The sequence below is a fragment of the Idiotropiscis lumnitzeri genome, chromosome 2, assembly GCF_059441095.1.
Source record: "Idiotropiscis lumnitzeri isolate Australia: NSW breed Sydney's pygmy pipehorse chromosome 2, RoL_Ilum_1.0, whole genome shotgun sequence".
In the NCBI taxonomy this organism is placed as follows: Eukaryota; Metazoa; Chordata; class Actinopteri; order Syngnathiformes; family Syngnathidae; genus Idiotropiscis; species Idiotropiscis lumnitzeri.
Genome location: NC_142392.1, coordinates 19,130,439 through 19,157,926, shown reverse-complemented (window position 1 = coordinate 19,157,926; position 27,488 = coordinate 19,130,439). Strand labels below are relative to the sequence as shown.

Below are 27,488 nucleotides of genomic sequence, written 5' to 3'. Positions count from 1 at the left end.
ATGTATGACATTAGCAGCAGACATTCAGAAAAAGCAAACCTATGCGAAGATACACAGTATATTCGTAAATACACAAATCCCCATGTGTATGTACACACTTACATCCCACAACATATACAAGTGTAAGGAAACACTCCGAATGTCTGTCCATGGTACAGAGGGGAAATTAATAAAAATGCTGCAATGATAAAAAATACTGCAATGATAAAAGTGCTGGAATGGTAAATGAAGGATTGTATTACGATTGCTGGCATTATTTTAAACACATACGGGACAGAATGTCGATTATTAAAGTTAGCAGGTTCATATTTACTGAATATTTTAAACATGGATGGAACAATAAGCATTTATCAAATGAAACTAGAAGCACGGGTCACAAGAATGACTGGGTGGTAGGCCTGATGTTTAATGATTTATTATATTATTCTCATATGCTAAATTTATAGTACTTAGTTTAAATGTGTGAACTTTATTGAAATTTTGGGTAGTGAGAACAAATTTGCACACATAGCATTTCCATGACTTGCATTCACAGCACTTCATGGACAAATACCACGAAGCTCATTCTCCACATTGGCTGTAGATATGCAAACATACCAAATTGGGCACTGGAGGACTCACACTGACGCTATAAAAAAAACACATTCCGAAAGACATAACAATTGGAGATCGGAGCACATGCACATACGCATGCACACATGCACACCGACAAGATTACAGAGGAATGCCAGCGGGGAGAGAGACAGAGAGACTGCCCGCCGGAGAAGGCCAGCCTTGGCGTGCCAGTCTTGGGGACCAGACGGGAATCAACTATCCAGACTAACCTGGGGAGGACCTTCCCTTGGACGTTGACCCGTGCCGTGGGAGCGAGGACGACCGATTCAACCGATTCAACCTACATTACTCTTGACATAAAAAACTCCTCTAAAAACTGAAGCTGGGCTGAAAGATGGTGCACATTTTTTGACTGTGCTCACCCGAGTGCAGTTTCTCGTGAGATTAAGAAAAAGCCACCCAGATATCTGTCTTTGTACTATTTCCTGAACTCCAGAAATGGAAGAAACTAAATATCGGAACTCTAATCAGTTGTTGAGTCTTTATTTGACCCTTTTCTTCTTGAGTACAAAAACCGAACACGCATTGGCGTACGTTTGGCTTTTAAAAGTTGATTTACTAAATACTTCTCATTTCCACGGTGACTCAACTCCAACAATACTAAAGCTGTTGCTTTATGTTATTCATATAGAATTTTTGTTTAAAATCCCCCTGGCTCTTCTTTTTGTCTTTTCTATATTATGTACGTATTAATAACTGTTTGTTAATGTTAATAAAGTTTTTGACAAAAAACGTATTAGTAAATATTTATCATGTCACTGATGGTGGAGTGGTACACTCGCCTGAGTTGTGTGCAGGCAACGTGGGTTCAGTTCCCACTCAGTGACGGTGTCTATGTCTGCCCTGTGACTGGCTGGCGACCAGTTCAGGGTGTAGTGCGCCATTCGCCCGTAGTCAGCTGGAATTGGCTCCAGCACTCTCCCGCGACCCTGCACAGGATAAGCGGTGAGGACAATGACATGACATGACAAATATTTGTCATCTCATCAATATTTGCACAACAGAGTACTGAGCTTCGAGATCCTCACGATAATAGTTCTCGAAACTATATTTCTTATCAATGTAGGTTAGTTAAGGGATATTTTATTGACAATCTAATCTCAATATACAAAGACAGAAAAAAAATTGGTGGTGGGGGGGCGCGAATCTTTTTCTTCTTGGTAGGGGCGGGCGTGAAATAATTGAGAAGCACTGCTAGTATATGCAGACATTATATCCATACAATCTTGCAGCCCGATTGAACCACAGCATTGTTGCTTCGTTCCGTAGGAGAAACGTAACCTTCCCACTGCTGTTCCAGCAGCGGCTTCTCCGGGCATAGGGAGGAAGTGACGTCGGAGCTGACTCGCTTTTGTGGCGTTATTTTAATTATTTTGTTACATTTTTTTATCAACCGAATTAAAATATTACATAGAATATATATTAAAAGAGAACAGCCAGGTGTTAAAACAAACACAGAGGCAAAGAAATATATTTGAAAAATACGTGCTAAAGCATGACGTCATTAGCAAGCGCGCAGCTTCCGAAGGACCTCGACCACATCCACCGACCCGTCCACACCGGAACAAAAACACCCACCGCTAAATTCTTCTGATTTAGTGTGGAACTGACTGTAATTTTCTCAAAGGATGTCCAGTGCTACTCTAAAGGACTACGACATAATTCATTAAGTCTTTGTGTCCCGATAACCTCATCTTCGCGCGTTGATGCTTTTCGGCGTAGTTAGCTTAGCTTGTTAGCTAGCTAGCCGCTAACGAAAAGAGGCACATGACTCATCGCCAAGCAGAGATCGAGTGCGGATTTTTTGGAATTATCATTTGAAAATGTGTGAAATAACGACACCCAAGTACAAAGAGGAACTTTGTGGAATAAAAGAAGAGAACGAGCAACATCATCAACTGCTGGACGAAGTTTGCAAACAGCCTCGTGTTGTGCCACTCAAAGCAGGTTTGTACACGTCTTACTCTCATTTGCTTTGTTTCGAACGACTTTCTTTCATTAGAAATATGCATCACAACATTAAGTTGTTTGGGGAAATCGTTCAAGGTTATTGCCGTTTTATTTTTAAATATTGCCTTTTACTTGCAGGTCTGCTGAGCAATTTTTTATGTCAAATGTAATCAGTGCAGAAAATATATGCCAAAGAATAACCAATAGTGAGGGGTGAACTCCATGTTTTTCCCAGGATAAAATTTGAACTCGTTTAACATTTTACATTTTCTGGTTTTGATATCTTGTTCAAGCAATTCCTTACGGAAGGAATTCTGCCCGACTCTAAAAAATGTGCACACTGCGGCGAAAACATCAATGGCGGTTGATCAATTTTAGTGGATAAATTAAATAAATATTACGTTTTTAAAAAAAAAATCAAGTACGTATTGGTCTTATTTATTTATTAACTTTGTACTGGCTTCGTCGAATGAGAGTCAATGAACCTCGGGTGGCTCTGCACTGTTTTTTGCACGTGTGCATAGTTTCACTTCATCCAAACATTTAAAATACATTTAATGCATCCATCCAGGGTTGCACGGATCTCATCAGTGAACAAGCGCATGCTGCAAGGAATGCATCTGCATCTTTGGCTTACTATGGGCTTAAAAAGGGAGAACGTCACAACCCCCTTTTCCACCAACAAGTCCAGGAACATTTAGTTCCTGGTAATAAAGTTCCTGTGGCCCAGGTGGTTTGCATCTCGACTGCAACTAATAGTTCTTGATAATTTATGCAAAAGACAACGATGACGGAACAGTGGGAGGTGTTGTGTTACTTTGTTACTCATTCCTGACACCCTTTGGCAGTTAAGCATCATTGCAGTTCCAAAATAATTTAGTGAACTCTTAAAATATTATGGTGTATCTTAGTCTAATTTGAATATGTATTGGATAACTTTAATATAAACAGTCATTATTCAAATATGTCAACATGAAAGTCAGAGTGAAAGTGTTGTTGCTTAATGCTTATGTGAAGGGATTTTGTCTCTTCAAACATAATTTTGTTTTAAATTTGATTGCGAAACAGAAATTTTATTTAAAAAAAGGAAAAAGGGGAATGTCGGAATGTACTAGCAGGATAAATGTCATTTTGGGTAAAAAAAAAAAAACAAACAAACGTAAATCATGCAATAAATAGCCACTCTGATTCCAGGGCCCCTTTAATTCTTTTACGGATCCAGATTATAATGGAAGCAAAAAGTACCCACGATGAAACTATCTCTAAATGCAAAATGAAATACTTGTAAACATATTTCACTTGAAGGATTCCTATTTTATCAATGACATTATGTTGCGATGGCCCCCAGTGGTCTGCATCAATATGTTAGGGTCCCACAACAGGTGTTCCATCAGACGCACACAATAGCCTGTGTGTGCTAACTTCAGCTCGCTTCCAGAAACGTCTGTGACTATGTCAGGAATGAAATAGGGCATCAGCCGCAACGTGCTTCCTTTTTAAATGCTCGTTTATCACTGTTGTGCTGCTAAAAGGAGGTTTACATCGTCGGACGTAATTTTGTAAAATGCCCCCATAGTCCGGTCCAAGTTGGGGTCGCACGCATTGCATGCATCACAACATTAATGCGGCAGGCACAAGTCAAGGTAGCACAGTAGAAACAATATAAGACAAAGTCACCGCATGAGCTTTGACTTGACCAAACCAAATGTGTGTTTGTCTTTTTGTGTCCGACAGACGTCAGTGAATACAATCTCTGTTCTGTGAAAGAGGAGCCAGACTTGACTCACATCAAAAAGGAGGAGGAGGAGGAGGAGATCAACAAGTCACCAGTGAACGGTGTCCCAATCAAGACTGAAGATGAAAACAAGGATGAGAGTGAGGACAACAGAGGGGCGGAGCCTCCAAGCAGCATCTCAAGTAGTCACGTGACAACAGAAGGTGATGAAGACCAATGGGGACCATCACAAGTACATAATGAGGACACATTATCAGATGCTCATCACGATGATGATACTTATGATGATGATGAAAATGATGATGATGATGATGGGCAAGCCAAAGGTGAAAGGGCATGTCACACAGACTCATTAACTTCAAAGTTGTCTTTAAAAGGGCACACAAAAACACACACTGGAGAAAAACCCTTTTCCTGCTCAGTTTGTGGCAAGAGTTTCTCTCAAAAGTCGCATTTAACAAACCACACAAGAACACACAGTGGAGAAAAACTTTTTTCTTGCTCAGTTTGCAGTAAATGCTTCTCTCCAAAGTCTTTAGTAAGGCACACAAGAACACACACTGGAGAAAAACCTTTTTCCTGCTCAGTTTGTGGCAAAAGCTTCTCTCAAAAGGCACAATTAACAAGGCACACAAGAACACACACTGGAGAAAAACATTTTTCCTGCTTAGTTTGTGGCAAGAGTTTCTCTCATAAGATAAGTTTAACAAAACACACAACAACACACAGTGGTGAAAAACCTTTTTCCTGCTCAGTTTGTGGAAAATGCTTCTCAAGAAAGACATATTTAACAGAACACACAAGAACATACAGTGGTGAAAAAACTTTTTCCTGCTCAGTTTGTGGCCAAAGCTTCCTGTATAAGTCAACTTTAACAAGACACACAAGAACACACAGTGGTGAAAAACCTTTTTCCTGCTCAGTTTGTGGCAAGAGTTTCTCTCAAAAGCAAGATTTAACTAAACATAGAAGAATACACACTGGAGAAAAACCCTTTTCCTGCTCCGTTTGTGGCAGAAGCTTCTTTGATAAGTCAACTTTAACAAAACATAGAAGAACACACAGTGGTGAAAAACCTTTTTCCTGCTCAGTTTGTGGCAAAAGCTTCTCTCAAAAGGCACAATTAACAAGGCACACAAGAACACACACTGGAGAAAAACCTTTTTCCTGCTCAGTTTGTGGCAAGAGTTTCTCTCATAAGATAAGTTTAACAAAACACACAACAACACACAGTGGTGAAAAACCTTTTTCCTGCTCATTTTGTGGAAAATGCTTCTCAAGAAAGACATATTTAACAGAACACACAAGAACACACAGTGGTGAAAAACCTTTTCCCTGCTCAGTTTGTGGCCAAAGCTTCCTGAATAAGTCAACTTTAACAAGACACACAAGAACACACAGTGGTGAAAAACCCTTTTCCTGCTCAGTTTGTGGCAAAAGCTTCTCTGTAAAGTCAAATTTAGGAATCCACACAAGAACGCACAGTGGAGACAAGCCATTCAGTTGCAGCGTTTGTGCTAAAAAATTCTCCACTAAACGGAGTGCTAAGAGACACGATTGTGCTGGTGAGAATAGCAGCGATCCTTGAAGCTTAAAAAAAGAAAACAAAAAACTGAAGGAACTGACTCTTTGTGGTAAGATGTAAATGTGATTTTGAATGAAATATGATAAATTTAGTTTTGCATAGCTCTTTTATTGACACTAAGCCAATGTGATCATTGCCAGAAGAACCATTGTGTCTGAGTGATGATTTTTTTTTTTGTGTGTTTACTTCAAACATGTAAATAAAATTAATTGCTTTTGCCTGGAATAACATTTGTTAACGTTATGCTTTTCAGTTGTCTTTTTAATCGTACTTAATGGAAAAGGTGTGAGAAGAAACTGCTTATGAAATCGGTACCTTCCACAGTCATCAATAAAATCACTTGTTCCACTTGCTCAACTGGCCTTCATTACGCAGTGTGAAAAGGTGAAAAACTAAACTAGAAGTTGAACTATGAAAAGAACCAGAAAGAGAAACGCAAATCGGCTCAGTTTCTCTCAAAGGTTTTGGTATGTCAGGAGTTGGCAACATGATGGCGACTGGAGTCAGCGCTGGTTTTCTCGGTGTGTTTGGCTGGGTCGTATAGGTATGGTCCATTGAACAAAACTCAAAGTCTTCAAATATCCCCTCACATACATTTAATATTTCACTTTCTGAATAAAAGAGATAGAAAATAGGCCTGAGCATTGTTTATGGTGGTGGCAATTCTCTCGCCAGGTCAGTGACCTTCCAGGGTATGAGAGTATTTTAAGGTGGTCACTAGTAGACTGGTCGTATCAACGGGGAGACGCATCTGCTCTCCCTCTGGGGGACTTTTGGAGGGAAATCCCAAAGACTAGCGTGATGGGAATGCATATGCGTCACGTCAAGTCAATTTTATTTGTATAGCCCTTAATCAGAGACAGTCTCAAAGGGCTTTACATAACCACAATCGACATCCACTGATATTAACCCCCAGGAGGGCAAGGAAAAACTCCAAAAACCTCAGTAGGGGAAAAGTGAGAAACCTAGAGAAGGGACCACAGATGGGGGAATCCCCCTTCCAGGCTGCAATGGATGCCAACTGGGCAACATTTGACACATAAAATGATGCTATACAATGTTAGATGAAATAATCTGAGAGTCAATCAAAAGAAGTGCTGCAGGAAGATGACTTCAGTGGAGTGGGTCCTCATCCAGGGCCGTAATCTCCATGGCAGCATATCCGAGGATGAGCCTTCGATCTTGTACCGGTCAGTTGGTGTAAATTCAGAACAGCCACTTCCAAGTGAATCACCATCACCTAATTCCCAAGCCCGGGAATTGGGAACAGAAAAAAAAACAAAGAACAGAAGCAGTAAACAGGCCAACAAGTAGTTCAACAAAGTTCTGAAATATAAGGAAATCAGAAGAGGCGCTGCATGAAGACGACTTCGGCAGAGCAGGTCCCTTCCCGGTTCGTCAGTGCCGTAATCTTCAAAGCATGTCCCCATCACCTAATTCCCAAGCAGGGGAAGGAGGGGGCAGAAAAGAGAAGAAGCGGCAGTAAACAGGCCAACAAATAATTAAATTAGATGCTAAAGTATATAAATAAATTGATCAAATGTCGCGCTGCAAGAAGACGACATCACTGGAACAGGTGCATGCCCAGTTGGTCAATGCCTTAAACTTCCTAGTGGGTCACCGTCACCTAATCCCCCAGCCGGGGGAAAAGGGGGCAGAAAAGAAAACAAAAGAAAATAAAAGCGGCAGTAAACAGGCCAACAAATATTTCAGCTAAATGCACAAGAGTATAAATGCGTCTTTAATAGTGTTTTGAACATTTCTACTGAGGTGGCGCCTCTAATATCTGAGGGTAGTGCATTCCAAAGCATTGGTGCCCGAATAGAGAACGCTCGAGAACCTGCGGACTTCTTTTTGGCTCGCGGGATCACTAAAAGACCAGCATTTTGTGAGCGAAGGTTTCGGGACGGAACATATGGTACCACGAGGTCAACGAGATAGGAAGGTGCTAAGCCGTGCAATATTTTAAAAGCAAGTAGCAGAACTTTAAAATCACATCTCAAGTGGACCGGAAGCCAATGCAAATTGGCTCATATCGGGGTAATATGATCAAACTTTCTCGTCTTAGTTAAGAGTCTAGCTGCTGCATTTTGAACTAACTGCAGACTTTTAATACTCGACATGGGGAGACCCGAGAGCAAAGCGTTACAATAGTCGAGGCGAGACGTAACAAACGCATGGATTAAGATTTCCGCGTCACACGTTGATAGAATTGGGCGAATTTTAGCAATGTTACGCAGATGAAAAAACGCAGTTCGAGTAATATTTTTAATGTGCATTTGAAAAGACATAGTTGCGTCAAATATAACACCGAGATTTTTTGTTGAATCCTTTTGGGCAATATTATATTTATCGATACTCAGAGTGGTGTCTTTGAAAAAGTACAGATGACGCGCTGGTCCAATGATGAGCATCTCGGTTTTATCTGAGTTAAGACGCAAAAAATTGAAAGACATCCATTGTTTAATTTCGGCAAGACATTCCTCTAATTTATCACAATCACGTGGATTTGTTATATCCAACGGCATGGATAATTGCGTATCATCAGCATAACAATGAAAACTAATGTTATATTTCCGTATAATATCACCAAGCGGTAGCATGTAGATGCTAAACAATAGAGGTCCAAGTACCGATCCCTGCGGAACTCCACATGTGATCTTACAAAGATCCGAAGTCGCATTGCCATGAATTACACGGTGCGTCCTCTCCGACAGATACGAATTAAACCAAGAAAGCGCTGAACCTGAAATACCAACACACGTTTCAAGGCGTTTTAATAATATGTTATGATCAACGGTATCAAATGCGGCACTAAGATCGAGTAAGAGTAATATTGATGAGGTGTCGGCGTCCATAGCTATGAGAAGATCATTAGTAACTTTAGCAAGGGCCGTCTCAGTAGAGTGGTCGGCTCTAAAACCCGATTGGAAAGGTTCAAATTGATTATTAGCAGTCATATATTCATTAAGTTGTTGCGCTACGACCTTTTCAAGAATTTTTGCAATAAACGGAAGATTTGAAACCGGCCTATAGTTGTTGAGACTCTCTGGGTCAAGGTTTGGTTGCTTGTAAAGAACAACTTTCTATTGTTAACTATATGCATCAACACATCGATTTGTTAGAGGAAAATGCCTTTTTTTTATTTAGCTTTTATTAACATCAAAACAGCATACACACAAACCAATCAAACATCTTTTTTGCAAGTATAAAAATCCAACTAAGGGTCAAGATGAAAAATATAAATAAATAAATATTATGCTACATTACCGCTAAACCAAAAATATTTGAACAACCCCTGTCAAGTACAGAAATGCTACCCGGTAGGAGACAACGTTGGCATAATGTAAAGGAAATTTCCCCAGATTTTTCCAAAGATTGTGGGCTTCCTCCGAACTCCAAACAAAATATTTTCTGCCGTACAATAAGAAGAAAGTTCATTCAACCTGTGACTCTGTGATGGTGACTTCTCACACTTCCAATTGACGAGTACTATTTTTTTCCCAGCAGTGCTGGCTAACAAATTACATTTGTGACAATCCACATGAATCATATCAACATCTCCTAAAAACCAGATCCTAGAATCATAAGGTATGTCAGAACAAATGAACCTTCACACAGTGGACACAAAAAAAACACCGTTCTCAAATATAAACATTCCTAAAGCATATGTAAAAAAAAAAAAAAAAAAAAATCACCCTTATGCAGCTTTGTCCATTTTTTGGCCTTTTTTGGGTGTTTATGTATTTAAATGCTCGATTATCACTGCCGTGCTGCTATGAAAGGGAGGTTTAATTTGGTGAAATTCCCCCCTACCCCATGGACCGGTCCAAATCCGGGTGGCACGCATTGCTCTATGTGAGGCAGGCACAAGTCAAGGTAGCAGTGTAGAAACAATTAAGTCACCGCCTGAGGTTTGACTTGACCAAACCAAATGTGTGTTTTGTCTTTTTGTGTCCTACTATCCTACTATCTCTGTTCTGTGAAAGAGGAGCCAGACTTGACTCACATAAAAAAGGAGGAGGAGGAGATCAACAAGTCACCACTGAATTGTGTCCCTATAAAGACTGAAGATGAAAACAAGGGTGAGAGTGAGGACAACAGAGGGGCGGAGCCTGCAAGCAGCAGTTCAAGTCATCACGTGACAACAGAAGGTGATGAAGACCACTGGGGGTCACAAGCACATAATGAGGTCACATCATCACGTTCTCCTGACGATGAGCGCGAGCGCGACCGCTTCCGCCTTCCCCGCTTCCTGCAAATCTTGAATGAGGGTTACAATGAAGATATCGATAGACGCAATGCGAAGTATTTCAGACAGACCTTCGTCCTCCACGATGCTTACACGCAGTGGCCACCGACTTCGCTATGGCTTTGGTGAGTCTCAATTTAGTTGATCCATCCATCGGTTTCAGTTGCAAATTATCCATGGATGCCTGGGTTTGACAAGGGGCTGGAGAATTGGCATCAGCGGTGTACTTGGCAATCAAATGGTATTTTAAACTGGACGTGCTGCGATAGGAGTTCAGTTCACGATGGCAATACACATAAATGACTTTGCTCTTATCAATGACACCATGAGGTAAGTTAAAAAAAAAATTGCCGTTCAGAATTGAATTTGCGTCATTTTTACCAATCGCCATGATGCTTTTAGTTCTATAAACCGGCGAAAAATCCCCACAGCAAGCCCATGCAGGCGTGTCCTAAATTTCGCGTGCTTGATGTTTTTTTTCCCGTCTCGCAAGCGTCAGTGCTACGTCATAGGACTACTTTGTTTATTAGGCCAAGATGGGTCGTAATCGCTCGTTAAAAATATTGACGCCGTTAAAGAGGGGTGTTGGATTAAACACGTTTTTCTGACACCACTTATATATATATATATATATGTATATATATATATAGAATAGAATAGAAAGAATAGAAATCCCTTTATTGTCATTGTACTCAAGTGTGCAACGAGATTAGAGGGCTCCCCTCTCCAGTGCAATACAACAATAATACAGACAATATATAAATTAGATAAATAAATAAGACAGTGCAATGGAATTCAGTACTGAATAGGGCATATAGAAACACATCACAATGCTGTTTTGCGAGGTTAGGGTGGTCTCGTGTGTGTGTGAGAGTTCAGTATGGAGATGGCTCTCGGAAAGAAACTGTTTCTCAGTCTATTGGTCCTTGATTTGATGCATCTGTAGCGCCTGCCAGAGGGCAACAGGTCGAACAGGTGTGAGTTTGGGTGGGTATTGTCTTTGACGATGTTGAGAGCCCTTCTGAGGCACCGGGCGGTGTTGATGTCCGACAGTGAGGGGAGAGGGCAGCCAATAATCCTTTGCTCTGTTTTGACCGTCCTCTGGAGCCTCACTCTGTCCGCCTCAGTGCAGCCGCTGTACCAGGTGGAGACACAGTACGTCAGCAGGCTCTCGATGGACGAGTGGTAGAAGGCCAGCAGCAGCTTCCTGTCCAGGTTGAATTTCCTGAGGACTCTCAGGAAGTGCAGACGTTGGCGGACCTTCTTTACCACTGCTGTGGTGTTGTGACTCCAAGAAAGGTCATCGGAGATCTGTACTCCCAGGAACTTGAACGTGTGGACCCTCTCTACACACACGCCTTCGATGCAGAGGGGGGGTGGCAGCGTCTTGTTCCTCCTGAAGTCGACGACAATCTCCTTTGTTTTAGCAGAGTTAAGGTGCAGTCTGTTGTCCTTGCACCAAGTTGTCAGTCTCTTTACCTCCTCTCTGTAGGCTGTCTCGTCACCTTCCGAGATCAGACTGACCACTGTCGTGTCGTCAGCAAACTTGACGATGGTGTTGTTGCCGTGGGCCGGGCTGCAGTCGTAGGTGTAGAGGGCGTACAGGAGAGGGCTCAGCACGCATCCTTGGGGGGAACCGGTGCTCAGCATGAGGGTGGAGGACGTGTAGGGGCCGAGCAACACAGTCTGGGGTCTGTTGGTCAGAAAGTCCTTAATCCAGATGCGTGTGAGGGCAGGGAGGCCGAGAGTGTCCAGTTTGGCGACGAGGATGTCTGGGATGATCGTGTTGAATGCCGAGCTGTAGTCCACAAAGAGCATCCTTGCATAGCTCTGCTGTTGTTCCAGGTGGCCCAGTACAACATGCAGAGCAGTGTCGATGGCGTCCTCAGTGGATCTGTTAGCCCGGTATGCAAACTGGTAGGGGTCCAGAGTGGGAGGAAGGCAGTCCCTGATGTGCTGGAGAACCAGCCTCTCGAAGCACTTCATAATGACTGGTGTGAGAGCAACAGGACGGTAGTCATTCAGGTGGACGGCTGGTGACTTTTTGGGGACAGGAATAATGGTGGAAGTTTTCAAGCAGGAGGGGATGACTGCCTGAGCCAGGGAGCGGTTGAAGATCCTGCAGAAAACATGTGACAGTTGGTGGGCACATGCTCTGAGGACCTTGCCTGGTATTCCGTCGGGTCCAGTAGCTTTCCTGGGGTTGACCGCCAGGAGCGCGCGCCTCACATCGTGTTCCTCTACGATGAGTGGGGGGGAGTTGGAGCTTGAAGTGCGGGGGTGTGACGGTTGGGGCGAGTCAAAGCGAGCGAAGAAGCAGTTAAGCTCCTCTGCCAGCGATGCACTCGGGTCTACAGAGGTCGTGCTGCTGCCACGGAAGTTGGTGATGCTCCGTAGACCCTGCCACACCTCCCGTGGTCTGTTACTGGCAAGGTGGGCCTCCAGCCTCCCCTTGTAGGTTGCCTTGGCTAGCTTGATGCCTTTGCTCAGGTCAGCACGGGCCACCCTGTACTGGGCTTTGTCGCCTGACCTGAAGGCAGCGTCCCGGGCCTTGAGGAGAGCGCGAACCCTGCTGGACATCCAGGGCTTCGCATTTGGGAAGGTCCGTATAGTCTTTTGTTGGGACACAGTTTCCATGCAGAACTTGATGTAGTCCAGTACACAATGCGTGTAGACATCAAGGTCCTGATGATCAAAGAGGTCCCAGTTTGTGTCATGAAAGCAGTCCTGTAATTCACTCATGGCGTCGTCACGCCAGGTTTTCACAGTCTTTGTGGTAGGCCTGAATCTGCGCCTGAGAGGGGTGTACGCAGGTGCGAGCTGCAAGGACAGGTGGTCTGACTGGCCGAGGGGGGCGAGTGGGAGGGCTCTGTATGCGTGCTTGATGTTCGAGTACACATGGTCGAGAGTGTTGTCTCCCCTCGTCGGGCACTTGACATGCTGGTGAAACTCTGGGAGTACAGTCTTTAAATATATATCTATATATATATATATATATATATATATACAGATATATATATATATATATATATATATATATATATATATCCATCCATCTTCTGAACCGCTTCTCCTCACTAGGGTCGCGGGGGTGGGGGTGGTGGGGGTAGTGCTGGAGCCTATCCCAGCTATCTTCGGGCAGTAGGCGGGGGACACCCTGAACTGGTTGCCAGCCAATTGCAGGGCACACAGAGACGAACAACCATCCGCGCTCACACTCATACCTAGGGGCAATTTACAGTGTTCAATCGGCATGCCATGCATGTTTTTCGAATGTGGGAGGAAACCGGAGTACCCGGAGGAAACCCACGCAGGCACGGGGAGGACATGCAAACTCCACACAAGATGGCCGGAGCTTATCGGGTTCGATCCCGGCTTCGGCCATCTTTTGTGGAGTTTGCATGTCCTCCCCGTGTCTGCTAACTGAGTGATAGTCAGCTCTGAGCCTAAAATGTTGATACCACTTAGTTCGTTATATTTGATATGATCCGCCAAAAGATGAGATAAAAAAGGGTTTTTCGGTGGCCCTCGCGCCTTCTGATGATGTCACGCTTTAATCACGTATTTCTGAAATATATTTCTTCGTCCCCCAAAAATTATATATATATATATATATATATATATATATATAAAAATATATATATATATATATATATATATATCGAATCATAAAACACTGCACGTGATGGTAAACTGTCCATTGTGCCGATAGATGGTATTCGCATGAGGTTAGGCTTGCTGTTGAGAGTGGCATGGGGCTTGTGTCTCATGGTTGGGATGGGAGAGATGTCAATTTGGGACACATCGTCAGTAGTGTTCCATCAAATCACTGGGTGTTTCGGCCTTTATCACTAGACACCCTCATCGATGGTGGCCAGCGGCGGGTTGATCACGCCCGCGCTTGTGCCCCATGCCCAATCAACTGTGGTGGATGGTTCTGCCCTGGGTACTCAAGTGGGATGACGGAGATTAGTGGTGGGATGGGGAGGGGGTGCGGGGGTCATTTTGCTGATCTATGAGCCCATGAGGTGTCCTTCCTCTTCATCCAGATCCACTGGCTGCCTCTTTCAGCCGCTTTCGAGAGTGATCTGACTGTGTGCCGCAGAGCCTGTCCATGGATGCCCAGGTCTTTCAGCAGCTTGATGGTTGATGAGGCCACAAACCCTCTGCATCCAACTTCGACGGGATAGACCTTGGCTTTCCACCCTCGTTGTTGTGCGTCCGCCGCCAGTTCAGTGTAGCGCAACTTCTTACGCTCATAGGCCTCTTCAACTGCATTTTCCCACGGGACTGTCAGCTCTGCAATGTAGACAGCCTTCAGTGAAGGGGACCACAGCACTAAGTCTGACCTTAGGGTGGTGGCTGCAATCTCTGCTGGGAAGATTAGTTGCTGACCTATGTCGACCAGCATCTTCCAATCCCGGGCCTTTGGTTAGCTGACCAACTTCTGTCTTGAGAAAAGGATGGTGGGGCTTTTTCTGTCCCTCTCTGACAAATTTTGGTGCTGTAATGGTAGTGGTGGCTCTTAAGGGCAAGGAGTTGATGGTAATTCTCTTGCTTTCAAGCACTGCTGCCAAGCTCTTGAGAACCTGGTTGTGCCTCCAGGTATAGCGGCCTTGTGTGAGGCTGGTCTTACAACCAGTCAGGATGTGTTTGAGAGTTGCTGGTGTTGGGCAGAGGGCACAGGTTGGATCTTCGCCATACCACTGGTGGAGGTTTTTTGGGGATGGGAGCAAGTCATTGGTAGCTCTGATGATGAAGCTGATGTTGCTAGCTTCCATCTCCCAGAGATCCCTCCAGCCAAGCTTTCTTTTCTCCAGGCCTTCCCACCTCATCCACTGTCCCTGCTTGGCAAGCGAGACAGCCTTTGCAGACCTTTCAGCCTCTTCCTGGCGGCGCACCTCCTCCACGACCATTTTTCTTCTCTCTGCGGTTGAGGCCTGACACCAAGTTGGTTTGCTTGCTGTAAGGCCAAAGCCTTATTAATATTAATATTAAGATTGAACAAAATAGTGACACAAATATTGAAAAAGTAACTACAGTAACGAGTAAACATTGAATACTAAATTATTACTAAAACAGTTCAATGAATCTTGAAATAAATAATGAATCACCGTAGTTTAATGAATACTGAAACGAATAATGAAATATTTAAGTTAGTTAAGTTATAAACACTGAAAACATTTTTTAAGACTCTAACATTTAGAGAATAAAACAGTGATGTATTTTAATTTAAAATTCGCAACCACGTCGCTGGCGAAAAACCCTGTAAAAAGGCAAACATGTTGACATAAAGTTTCACTTCATCATGTCAACTGTTAATAATAGAGAAATACATTTGGAATACTATCCAACCAACAACATGGTGTCAGATGTATAAATAAAACCAGCAACAAAAGTAAAATTCAATACATCTCTCAAGTTCATATTTGGGAACTAATATGTTTGTTCATGTGCATCTTGGGTTTTTCTCTATGTTTAGAAGATAACGATGATTTGCATCGCAAATGGTGACATCTGTCGGTGAGTTGGTGACAGTGCTCCACAAAGCCAGCAGCCAATCAAATCACAGCGGGGTGTGGCCTGTTCTTCCGCTTTCGTGAGGAACAGGAAATCCTTTCAGTGGGACTTTCTTTCATCTCGTCGAACAAAGAGAAGCACACGAGTTATCGCCAAGCAAAGACCAAGTGCGGATTTTTTGGAATTATCATTTGAAAATGTGTGCTAGAACGACATCCAGGTGCAAAGAAGAACTTTGTGGAATAAAAGAAGAGAACGAGCAACATCTTCAACTGCTGGGCGAAGGTTACAAGCAGCTTCGTGTTGTGCCACACAAAGCAGGTTTGTACACGTTTTACTCTCATTTGCTTTGTAAAGAACGACTTTCTATCGTTAGAAATATGCATCACAACATTAAGTTGTTTGGGGAAATGTGTTCAAGGTTATTGCCGTTTTATTTTTACATGTTGCCTTATATTTGCCAGTTTGCTGAACATTTGTTTATGCCAAATGAAATCATTGCAGAAAATAAATGCCAAAGAAAAAAACAATAGTGGGGGGTGAACTCCATGTTTTTTTCCCCAGTTTAAAATTTGAACTGATTTTTTAACATTTTACATATTCCGGTTTTTAAATGGTGTGAAATAAATTAAGTTTGTCCACTGTTGGAGTTGAGCCACCGAGAAAATGAGAAACATTTAGTGAATGAATCTTCAAAGCCAAACTTACTCCAATGCGTGTTCGTTTTTTGTACTCAAGAAGAAAAGGGCCAAATAAAGACTCAACAACAGCTGATTAGGGTTGCGATATTTTAGTTTCTTCGATTTCTGGAGTTCAGGGAATCGTACAAAGACAGATATCTTGGCGACTTTTTCTTAATCTGACGAGAAACTGAACTCAGACGAGTACAATCGAAAAATGGCGCGCTGATCTCAGCCCAGCCTCACATTTTCTAGGAGGTTTTTTATGTCAAGGGTCATGTAGGTTGAATCGGTCGTCCTTGCTCCCTCCCCAGTCCACGTCCAAGGCTGACCTTCTCAGGCAGGCGGCAGTCTCGCCGTCTCTCATTCCCCTGTAATCTCGTCAGTGTCCAGATTGTGTGGTGTATGTTTTCACAGATCAAATTATGTTTTTGGTGTTCTTGACAGTGTCCCTGTGACTTCCTCCCCTGCCCAACTTGATGTTTGTATCTTCTATGGCCTATGTGGAGAATGTGTTTTGTCGTATTTGTCCATGAAGTGCTATCTGGTTTGTCATCAGTTTGACCTGAGCAGACTGAATCTGTTTGTTCTGAATGAGAGTGTGGGTCGTGAAAATACTATGTGTGCAATTTTGAGGTCTTACATTTTAACTAAGTCGTATAAATGTAGCATATGAATGCATCAGTGAACACCATGACTACAATCCCAGTCAATCTTATCGATGCACTGTACTTCTACATTCATTTGATAAATGCTTTTTGTTTAATCAATGTTTAACATATTCAGTAAATATGAACCGGCTAAATTAAATAATTGACCTTCTGTCCCGTAAGTGTTTAAAATAATGCCAGCAATCGTAATACAAACCTTGCATATTCATGTCTGGTGTGGCCATTCCCGATAAGAAGGGAAGGCCGGAGAGAGGGGACACCTTTCCCTTTTTTCTTTTTGGGGAGACTTCTTTTGACATCAGCATGTGACGAGAATAAAATCTCTTTCTAACCAAAATGACTGTGTCAGAGAATCTTTTTCCATCACCAATTCTGCCATGCTCGGCGACTTGTCCGGAGGGAAGCTGAGCCAGACCCACACATCAACAACAAAATATACCACATTTTTTGCATTTTGCTCCATTGAGGGTCTCAAGGTGCTGGGGCGCAGGCGTTCAACAGCTGGCCGGCTGAACTTTCGGTGAGATGCTTTTACTCACAATGGGTGTTGTGCGCCTGTGTCCAAGCGGTCGGGGCTTTTGGGGTCGTTAAAGAGAGCTTGTGCGTGTGGGTCTGCTGGCTGATTGGTCATGGAAAATGTCCCTGTGTTAGTTTCAATTATTGTTTAAACAAGAGGCCTCTATAATGATTAAGACATTAAAATGTGTCAAAGTAACCGCACTATGAAAGAACATTAGAAAAAGTATTTAGAAAAAATAAATAAATGAAAAAAATATGATAGGAACTAGGGCTGGGCGATATGACCTAAAATCAATATCGCGATAAATTAGGCAGTTTTACCTCGATAACGATAAATGCGCGATAAATTCCCCCTGAGGACCAAAATCAAAATAAATGCAGGAAATGCATATTAACTGCTTTTTTTATTGACCAACTGGTGCGCATTACTTTCAATGAAAAATAGAAGTACAAAAATCATTTGAATAAACATTCAAACTAGCTTGCTTTGCGTGACTTGAACAATGTCACAAAGAACAGGAGAAAAAGGGTACCTCTCACAAAATCTTTTTATGTAAATATATTGTGCCGAGATGCTGTAATTCCATTTGCAAAGGCCTAGATTTGTGTAAAGGTATCGTGTAAACAATCTAAATAATGCCAGGTGCAAAGGCGCTAGTCGCCTGTAAACAAAATGCTAAATAAAATGGAAAAAAATGTCAATGGAATGCCAGTGCCAAATAAACAAGTGTGCTTCATTAGGAAAATGTGCCGTCTCGAGTACTCCGGTGCGCAGTCGCCACTTGTCGTCTATGTAATGCACAGTCGGGCTCAAACAGGGATCCATGTTGCGACTCGACCACAAGTCGGATGTGGATGCAAAATGCTCGACATGTCTCCGCTCCCGTCCCGATGTTGTCCATGTCGGAAGTGCTGTTTGCAACAAATATTTTCGTACCTCTTGTCGGCTACTTTCATGAGGCGTTTGAATCCTGTCCGCTCCATTGTAACAAGAGGAGCTCTATCTTTAGCTATGTGCTCGGCTATCGCGTCCACCTCTGAGACGTTCTCTCGTATGGTGTCGCCTCCGTTATGGGCTGTTGTCACTTGTCCAAACTTGCTCCTCACTTTGAACTTTTAGCACAAGCTCCAAGTCAACAGCATGGTTGTGTTGTGGGTGGTGAAAAAGAAAAGGTTGGACGCGCTGTTTCAGGTGCTTACGATGCACTTTGTAGTTCATGTTTTTTTGCTTAAACATCGTCTTAATGGAACCCAAAACATTTCCAAACGACAGATGTCCACTTTATTTTCGGGACAAGTGCGACAGGAACAATTTCAACTAACGTTCCTTCGTCCGCAGCCGTGTCAGCCGCTTCAGGATTTGAATCGCCAGCTACGAACTCGTCTTGTTTACATTCTTGTTCAGAAGGGAGGAGTCACGTGACTACACGCGCTGGAGCCGTCTTAAAGGGGCATGAGCATCGCCGCAGACAGAAAAGACTTTTTTTTTTTTTTTTTTAGACACCGAATTTACCGACATGGGCAAAATGATGTCGGTCATTCTAATAAATTTCGGTAACGGTAAATTTTCGGTTTATCGCCCAGCCCTAATAGGAACTCAGTAAATAAAGATAAAGATGTCCTTTATTAGTCCCACAATGGGGAAATTTGAAGTGTTACAGCAGCAAAGATATAGATCACACAGAGTCGGCGGCGTAATGTAGCCGTTAATGTGTAACATTAGCAGCAGACATTCATAAAAAGCATGCAAATATACACAGTATAAACGTATCTAGTGTAAGGAAACACTCCTAATGCCTGTCCATTATACAGAGGGGGAAACACTGTAATGATAAAAACTACTGAATGATTGAAAATACTGCAATGATAAAGATATTACAATGATAAAAGTACTGTAATGGTGAGAGTACTGAAATGACAGGAAAGTACTGCAATGATAGAAAATACTGCAATGATAAAAGTACTGTAATAGTAAAAGTACTGCAATGATAAAAGTACTGTAATAGTGAACATCCTGCAGTGGTAGAAATACTACAGTGATAGAAGTATTGTAATAAGAATACTGTAATGGTAAACAAAATACATCATTGGTCGTTGTTTAAGTACACCCTTGGCTGAAAGTACAGTAGTAGTTAATATTGCATCCTAGGACTGCACAATTGCACTAATGCCCTCCTGTTTGTAGGCCTGACCCAATGTTCTTGTTAAAAAGTCTGACAGCAGTCGGCAGGAAGGAGCGGCGAAATCTCTCTTTGGTACAGCGAGGGTGTAAAAGTCTGTCACTGAAGGAGCTGTAAAGTGTTCTCAGAGTGTCATTGAGTGGGTGGGCTGGTTTGTCCAGCATTGATGACAGTTTTGCCGTCATCCTCCTGCCCCCCACAGAGTCCAGGGAGCAGCCCAGGACAGAGCTGGCCCTCCTCACTAGTTTGTCCAGTCTCTTTTTGTCCCGGCCCGAAATGCCTCCTGCCCAGGAGACCACTCCATAGAAGATGACTGATGAAACCACAGAGTCATAGAAGTTCCTGAGGAGTGTTCCCCGAACGCCAAAGGACCTCAGCCGCCTGAGTAGGAAGAGTCTGCTCTGACCCTTCCTATAGAGAGCGTCTGTGTTGTCGCTCCAGTCCAGTTTATTGTTCAGATGAACACCCAGGTACTTGTAAGTTGAGACCCTCTCAACGTCTGTTCCCTGGATATTCACTGGTGCAGGTGGAGAGTGCCGACGCTTGCGGAAATCCACCACCAGCTCTTTGGATTTCCCAGCGTTGATTTGGAGGCGGTTCTGCTGACACCAGTCCACGAACCCCTGCGTAACCCCTCTGTACTCCCGATCGTCACCGTCCGTGATGAGGCCGACAATCGCGGAGTCATCAGAGAACTTCTGCAGGTGACAGGTTGTGGAATTGTATTTCTAGTCCGAGGTGTAGAGGGTGAACAGGAAGGGAGCCAGAACAGTTCCCTGCGGCGCTCCCGTGCTGCAGAGGAGCACGTCAGACACACAGCCCTGTGTCCTCACGTACTGTGGCCGGTTTGTGAGGTAGTCGTGGATCCATGTGATGAGGTGGTGGGCCACTCCCGCCTGCTCCAGCTTGTCTCCCAATAAGGCGGGCTGGATGGTGTTGAAAGCACTTGAGAAATCAAAGAACATGATCCTCACCGTGCCCCCCGCCTTCTCCAGGTGGGAGAATGAAGTGTGGAGCAGGTAGATGATAGCATCATCCACACTGATGCCAGGCTGGTATGCAAACTGGAGTGGGTCCATTGAGGAGCTGACCAGGGGGCGCAGATGGACGAGGACCAGTCTCTCCAGGGTCTTCATCAGATGAGACGTCAGCGCCACTGGTCTGAAGTTGTTGAGCTCCTTCGGATGGGGTGTCTTTGGAACCGGAACCAGGCAGGATGTTTTCCACAGCTGGGGGACTCTGCCCAGCTTCAAGCTCAGGTTGAACATGTGCTGGACGATTCCACACAGCTGGTCTGCGCAGGATTTGAGGAGCTGGGAGCTGATCCCATCTGGGCCTGCTGCCTTCCTCGCCTTCATCTTCCTCATCTGGTTCTTCACCTGAGATGTTGTGAGGAACAAGGCTGAGCAGGAGGAAGTGGTGGTTGTCTGATGAGGCTGGGAACTGGAGCCTGTGGAGAGAGAGAGGGGCGAGAGAGGGGGACAGAGGGTCTTGTTCGCAGTGGCAGGAGGGGTGGGTGGGGGCTGCATCAGGGAAGCCTGAGCGGGGTCAGACATTTGATCAAACCTATTGAAAAATAGGTTAAACTCATTTGCCCACTGAAGCCCCCCCCACCCTTCTGGGTCTGACCTGCTTGTCCGTGGCCTGAGATGGTCTTCAGGCCCCTCCAGACATCCCTGGCATTGTTCCGCTGCAGTTGTTCTTCCATCCGCATCCTGTAGGACTTTTTCCCCTCTCGGATCCTCCTTCTCAGCTGACGCTGCACTCTCTTCAGCTCGTCCTTGTCACCTGACGCAAAAGCCCTCTTTTTCTCCTTCAGGAGAGCTTTAATGTCCTGTGTGATCCAGGGTTTGTTGTTGGAGAAACATCTTACAGTCCTGGTGGGAATGGTGTTCTCCATGCAGAAGTTAATATAGTCTGTAACTGTGTCTGTTAGACCATTAATGTCCTCACCGTGAGCTTCGCTGAATACCTCCCACACAGTTGTGTTGAAACAGTCCTTCAAGGGCTCCTCGGCTTCTCCGGACCATCTCTGAACTGTGCCTGTCACAGCTGGCTGCCTGCGGACGAGAGGTTTGTACACAGGCAGGAGAGCAACCAAGTTGTGATCATCTGTGCCCAGCGAGGGGAGGGTCAGTGATGTGTACGCCTCCTTGGTGTTGGCATAGAAGAGGTCCAATATTTTATTGTCTCTGGTTTGGCATGTTACATATTGTGTGAATGAAGGCAGAGAGGAGGAAGGAGAAGCATGATTGAAGTCACCAGAGATAAGGAACAAGGCATTTGGGTGCTGTGTTTGTAGCCTGCTCACAGCTGCATTCAGTACATCACAGGCTGTCTCACCGTTAGCAGAGGGAGGCACGTACGCCGCCACCGCGATCACATGACTGAACTCTCGCGGTAAATAGAGCGGACGCATGCTAACAGCGATCAGCTCAATGTCCCGACTGCAAAGTTGATCCTTAACAGTTATGTGCCCAGGGTTACACCATCTATCATTAACAAACACAGCCAGCCCTCCCCCCTTTCTCTTACCGCTCTCCAGTGTCCTGTCCGCGCGTAGTATTTGGAAGCCGTCCAATTCCACGACGGCGTCCGGCGTTAGCTCTGTTAGCCACGACTCCGTGAACACCAGCAAGCTAGCCTCCCGGACAATCCTCTCGTGCCGGGTTAGCGCTGTTAGCTCGTCCATTTTGTTGGGGAGGGATCGAACATTCCCCATAATAACGGACGGGAGGACGGGGTGATATCGTCTCCTCCTTGCCTGGCGTTTAGCCCCCGCACGCCATCCCCGTCTCTTCCTCCTCAGCTCGCGGGGAATATCGGGTCTCGCTCCGGGAGCACACGCGGGGTTAGCACGGAGTGCTAACAGCTGATCTCTTGTGTACACGATCGATCCGTAGCTCCGAGTTTCGTCTCCGGACACGATCGCGCAAAAAACAGCCCCCAACAGCAGTAAAACCACCGCAAGTTGGATGTCCATTGCTGAGGTGAGGTAAAAATAAAATAAAAAAGGATAAAGGGAAAAAACACACGAAAAAGGCTCAATAGTGAGCCACGCTGCTGTAAACAGGCAGCCACTCGCGCGGCGCCGGAACCGGAAGTCAAAGTGTTCATGTTTTTCCATTCTTTATGAGTTTGCATATTCAAATTGCTTTGCTGTGCTTCAATAAAACGCCGCACAGGAGCGGGAACGCTTTTCTCTTTGGCGGACTGCTCCTTGCAAGTGACAAAGACAATCTTGGCTGGGTGATTCATTTATGAAGGCTTGTCTCGTTTTTGACAAACACTCTGACATATCTTGTTCAAGCAATTCCTTATGGAATGATTCAACCTGACTCTAAAAACTGCACACTGCGGCAATAAGATCAATGGAGGTTGATCAATGTTCGTGAGTAAAACACAAATTATTACGTTTTTTAAAAAATCAAGTTCGTATTCGTCTTATTTATGAACTTTGTACTGGCTCGGTCAATGAACCTTCGGTGGCCCTGCACAGTTTTGTGCACATGTGCATAGTTTCACCACATCCAAGCATTGGTCCGTGTGCAGCTGACACAAGTCAAGGTAGCACGATAGAAACAATATAAGACAAAGTCGCCGCATGAGCTTTGACTTCACCAAACCAAATTTGTCTTTCTGTGTCCTACAGACGTCAGTGAAAACGATCTCCGTTCTGTGAAAGAGGAGCCAGACTTGACTCACATCAAAAAGGAGGAGGAGGAGATCAACAAGTCACCACTGAACTTTGTCCCTATAAAGACTGAAGTTGAAAACAAGGATGAGAGTGAGGACAAAAGAGGGGCGGAGCCTACAAGCAGCAGTTCAAGTCATCACGTGACAACAGAAGGTGACGGCGACCACTGGGCGCCATCACAAGCACATAATGAGGACACATTATCAGATGCTCATGACGATGATGATGATACTGATGATGATGCTGATGATTGGCAAGCCAAAGGTGAAAGGGCATGTCACACTGACAGTTGGGTATGTTCTCACTGTGGGAAATCATTAACTTCAAAATTCTCTTTAAAATGGCACATAAGAACACACAGTGGAGAAAAAACTTTTTCCTGCTCAGTTTGTGGCAAGAGTTTCTCTCAAAAGCCAGATTTAACAACACATAGAAGAATACACAGTGGTGAAAAACCTTTTTCCTGCTCAGTTTGCGGAAAAAGTTTCTCTCAAAAGTCTAATTTAGTAAATCACTCCAGAACACACAGTGGTGAAAAACCTTTTGCTTGCTCGGTTTGTGGCAAAAGCTTTTCTGTAAAGTGTCATTTAACAAGGCACACAAGAACACACAGTGGTGAAAAACCTTTTTCCTGCTCAGTTTGTGGCAAGAGTTTCTCTCGAAGGTCTCATTTAATAATTCACACAAGAACACACAGTGGTGAAAAACCTTCTTCCTGCTCAGTTTGTGGTAAAAGCTTCTCTCAAAATTCACAGTTAACAAGCCACACAAGAACACACAGTGGAGAAAAGCCTTTTTCCTGCTTGGTTTGTGGTAAATGTTTCTCTCGAAAGGAAAATTTAACAATCCACACAAGAACACACAGTGGAGAAAAGCCATTCAGTTGCAGCGTTTGTGCTAAAAAATTCTCCACTCAACAGAATGCTGAGAGACACAATTGTGCTGGTGAGAATTGCAGCGATCGTTCAAGCTTAAAAAAAAGACAAAAAAACTGAAGGAACTGACTCTTTGTGGTAAGATGTAAATGTGATTTTGAATAAAATATAAATTTAATTTTGCAAACCTCTTTTATTGACACTAAGCCAATGTGATCAGTGTCAGAAGAAGCAATGTGTCTGAGTGATGATGATTTGTTTTGGTGTTTACATCAAACATTATGAATAAAATTGCCTTTGCCTGGAACAACATTTTTTAACATTATGCTTTTCAGTTGTCTTTTTCATCGTACTTAATGGAAAAGGTGTGAGAAGAAATGGTGCTTATGAAATCGTTGCCTTCCACAATCAATAAAATCACTTGTTCCACTTGGTCAACTGGCCTTCATTACGCTGTGTGAAAAGGTGAAAAACTGAACTAGAAGTTGAACTATAAAAAGAACAAGACAGAGAAACGCAAATCGTCTCAGTTTCTCTCAAAGGCAGTTAAGTTGAATACGTTTTTCAAATTCATATTTGGGAACTGTCAAAGAAGTTTCTGCAAAACAACCGGACTAGCCTCTGACTGTACAACTGAATCAACCAGCCAAGATTGTCTTTGTCACTTGCGAGGAGTGGTCCGCCAAACCTCTCAGTGAGAAGGTCCAGAGAAAAGCTTTCCCACTCCTGTGCAGCGTTTTATTGAAGCACAGCAAAGTGTGACCCACGAAATATGTGGTCACAGTTCGGTTCATTTGGGATGGTTGATGTGAAGGGAAATCCATTTTCCAGGTTGATTTGAAACATGTGCGTGTTTCGACAGCGGAGGGCAGTAAAGGAACAGCACAGTACCAGCGATGTGATTGTATCTTCACAACAGGCTGCAGTAAAGTGGCGTTGTGTCGTAGTTTCTATGAGTTCGTGATTCTGACAAGATCCGTTGAAAAGGCAACAATGATCTCCGTTCTCATCATTTTACCTGCATTTGCAGGATTATTATCTGTCAACACGCCTGCCAACCTGGGGCCTGGAACAAAAGCAATTTGAATATGCAAACTCATGAAGAATGGAAAAACATGAACACTTTGACTTTATCACACCCGTCCACTCGCTTCCAGTTGTTCGAACTGGTTTCAGCTTACAAGACATGTTTGGGTCACACTTCTGTTAAATGCGAGCTAAACGGTTTCCTGTCGAAAACGGATCAAGACGTGCATCTGTTTTGTGCCTTCCTGGTAAACTGCCAGCATAGTAAAGGATTTGATACATTTGACTATAAAGGATTTTATACGATTGACTACAAGTTAAATGTATTCAGTTTAATGCAATAAAGATATTTACTGACTGGGCATTAATTCAACGTACAATAAAAGGTCAGGACAGGCTGTGTGAAATGCATAGGTGGCAGATGTTTTGTACAGGACGAGCTGCACTGCTGAGAACTGGGTGTGCTGACGCAGAATGTTCCAGACATCAAGGACATCAAGGCGCTGTTGTGTGAGATTGGTAAAATGGTCGACCGCAAAAGCAGAATAACAGATCCAGTGGCTCATTGGCAGTTGAGCACAAACAACTGCCTTGGCGCGCACATGGGAAGAGCCGACACGCCATCCTGCGGGGAAGACAACCAATAAGAGAAAGCTAAAGTTAGTTGCAGATGACACATAGCAAATAGGAGAGTAGTAGGATGTCTTTGCTGTGTTTGTTGAAATGTATAAATGATCCTGGGCAACTCAGGGGGGGGTGGCACAGAACGTGCACCGCCGGAGTAGGAGCTTGAGGAACTGGCAAGGGGCTGGCACTCGGGGCGGCAGCAGGCGAGGGGCCGGAACGGGAGACTGCAGCTGTCGAGGAGCCGGAACGGGAGACTGCAGCTGCCGAGGAGACGGCACTGGGGGCCTCATCCCTATCAGTCTGCCGCCATAGGGATTTAGGGGAACGAGGGACCGAGACTACAGGTGCTGATGAACGTGATCTACAAAATGTGGGTGGAACGGGACAAGGTGCAGAAAATGATAGTGGACGAGGTGAACAAAGTGGCTGTGAAGAATGTGCCTCAGGGTGTGAAAAGCGGGTGTTCCGATGACTGGTGGCAGTTCCTTTACTTGGGCACCGTCGTTGACCACCCCGCGGAGGTCCGGGATAGATGGCCAAACGTGTGCCCAAGTAAAGGTCTGATGGGCTAGACTCAAAGGAATCAAAAGAAAACGGTAACAAAAACTAATAGGGGGTAGGAAACTGACTGGGCCTAACAAAATCTGTGTCGCACTGGGAGTCTAGAAGGTTGTAAATGTATTCAAAATCAGAATCTACAAAAATGTGGGGAGGTGAAATGGCTGGGTGCTGTGAGTCATAACTAGCCGAAGAGGGAGAAACAGGCGTGGAATAAAAAGCACGTGAAGGGTTTGGGGTTGGTCGGCAGGCTGAGGGGGGTACCAGCTAGAGCGGCGACGGCGAACTCGTCGGCGTGTGCTTCCTGCTGGGTCCGTTGTTGGTTCTGTCATGTTGCGCTGGAGGTTGAGGAGGACCCAAACGCAGGGAAGCGAAGAGTGGGAAACTTAAAGGGTATTTATTAAACAAAAACAAAAGGCAAACCTAGAACTTGGAAAAAATAAAATATCAAAAAGTATAAAACAACAGGCACGAACAAAACATAACGATTTGACAAAACTAAACTTGACTGCGAGACAGGTATGAAACCAGGAACATAAACATCAGACAACTACGACAGCGACAGGGACAAGCGACAATGGACCAACAAGAAATGAAAGCAACCAGGGAACTAAATACTAACAAAGTAACAAGACAACGAGGAGCACCTGGAATAGACACAGAGGGTTGGAAGGACCTGATTGGTTAACACAAGGGCTTGGGTAAACGAACACAGGTGGACACAATCGACTTGACGGGACAGAAGACACAGGATCATAAGGACAAAACATGAAACTAAATACTAAACCAAAAGCAACCAATACAGAACATGACAATTAATCTGTAATGAACTTGAGAATTGTAATATTAAGACAATTTCTCTCACAATATTATTTTTTTTTAATAATGTAATCTTGCAAATATAGCCCCACAATAATTACTACACACATTTTGCAACCATTTAGGCACTGTTTGGGCAAACAGGAAGTAGATGATTTGAGGAGGTTACCTGTGGTGTT

At 44.0% G+C, this 27,488-nt stretch overlaps 2 protein-coding genes and 1 long non-coding RNA gene across 3 annotated transcripts; 2 read left to right on the top strand and 1 right to left on the bottom strand.

Annotated features, from left to right (window-relative positions):
* The first annotated feature begins 2,438 nt into the window (after nucleotides 1-2,438).
* Nucleotides 2,439-6,190, top strand: LOC148341886 (uncharacterized). The gene is made up of 2 exons (XM_088283998.1): nucleotides 2,439-2,562; nucleotides 4,300-6,190. The coding sequence occupies exons 1-2, from the start codon at nucleotides 2,439-2,441 to the stop codon at nucleotides 5,886-5,888; spliced, it is 1,713 nt and encodes a 570-aa protein (XP_088140124.1). The 3' UTR covers nucleotides 5,889-6,190.
* A 9,579-nt stretch (nucleotides 6,191-15,769) lies between these two features.
* On the top strand, nucleotides 15,770-24,575 carry LOC148341885 (uncharacterized). Its single transcript, XM_088280893.1, has 2 exons — nucleotides 15,770-15,978; nucleotides 23,360-24,575. The coding sequence occupies exons 1-2, from the start codon at nucleotides 15,855-15,857 to the stop codon at nucleotides 24,397-24,399; spliced, it is 1,164 nt and encodes a 387-aa protein (XP_088137019.1). The 5' UTR covers nucleotides 15,770-15,854; the 3' UTR covers nucleotides 24,400-24,575.
* Nucleotides 24,576-25,616: 1,041 nt separating this feature from the next.
* On the bottom strand, nucleotides 25,617-27,069 carry LOC148341884 (uncharacterized). Its single transcript, XR_015842165.1, has 2 exons — nucleotides 26,755-27,069; nucleotides 25,617-25,930 (listed from the first exon to the last, which is right to left on the bottom strand). It is a non-coding gene; the product is annotated as an uncharacterized LOC148341884 (long non-coding RNA).
* Nucleotides 27,070-27,488: the final 419 nt, after the last annotated feature.

Excerpts from the sequence above, each read along its gene's own strand:
- LOC148341886 (XM_088283998.1), top strand. The coding sequence starts at position 2,439 with ATGTGTGAAATAACGACACCCAAGTACAAAGAGGAACTTTGTGGAATA. Across the intron at positions 2,563-4,299 it reads TGTTGTGCCACTCAAAGCAG|ACGTCAGTGAATACAATCTC; the intron begins GTTTGTACACGT and ends TGTGTCCGACAG.
- LOC148341885 (XM_088280893.1), top strand. The coding sequence starts at position 15,855 with ATGTGTGCTAGAACGACATCCAGGTGCAAAGAAGAACTTTGTGGAATA. Across the intron at positions 15,979-23,359 it reads TGTTGTGCCACACAAAGCAG|ACGTCAGTGAAAACGATCTC; the intron begins GTTTGTACACGT and ends TGTGTCCTACAG.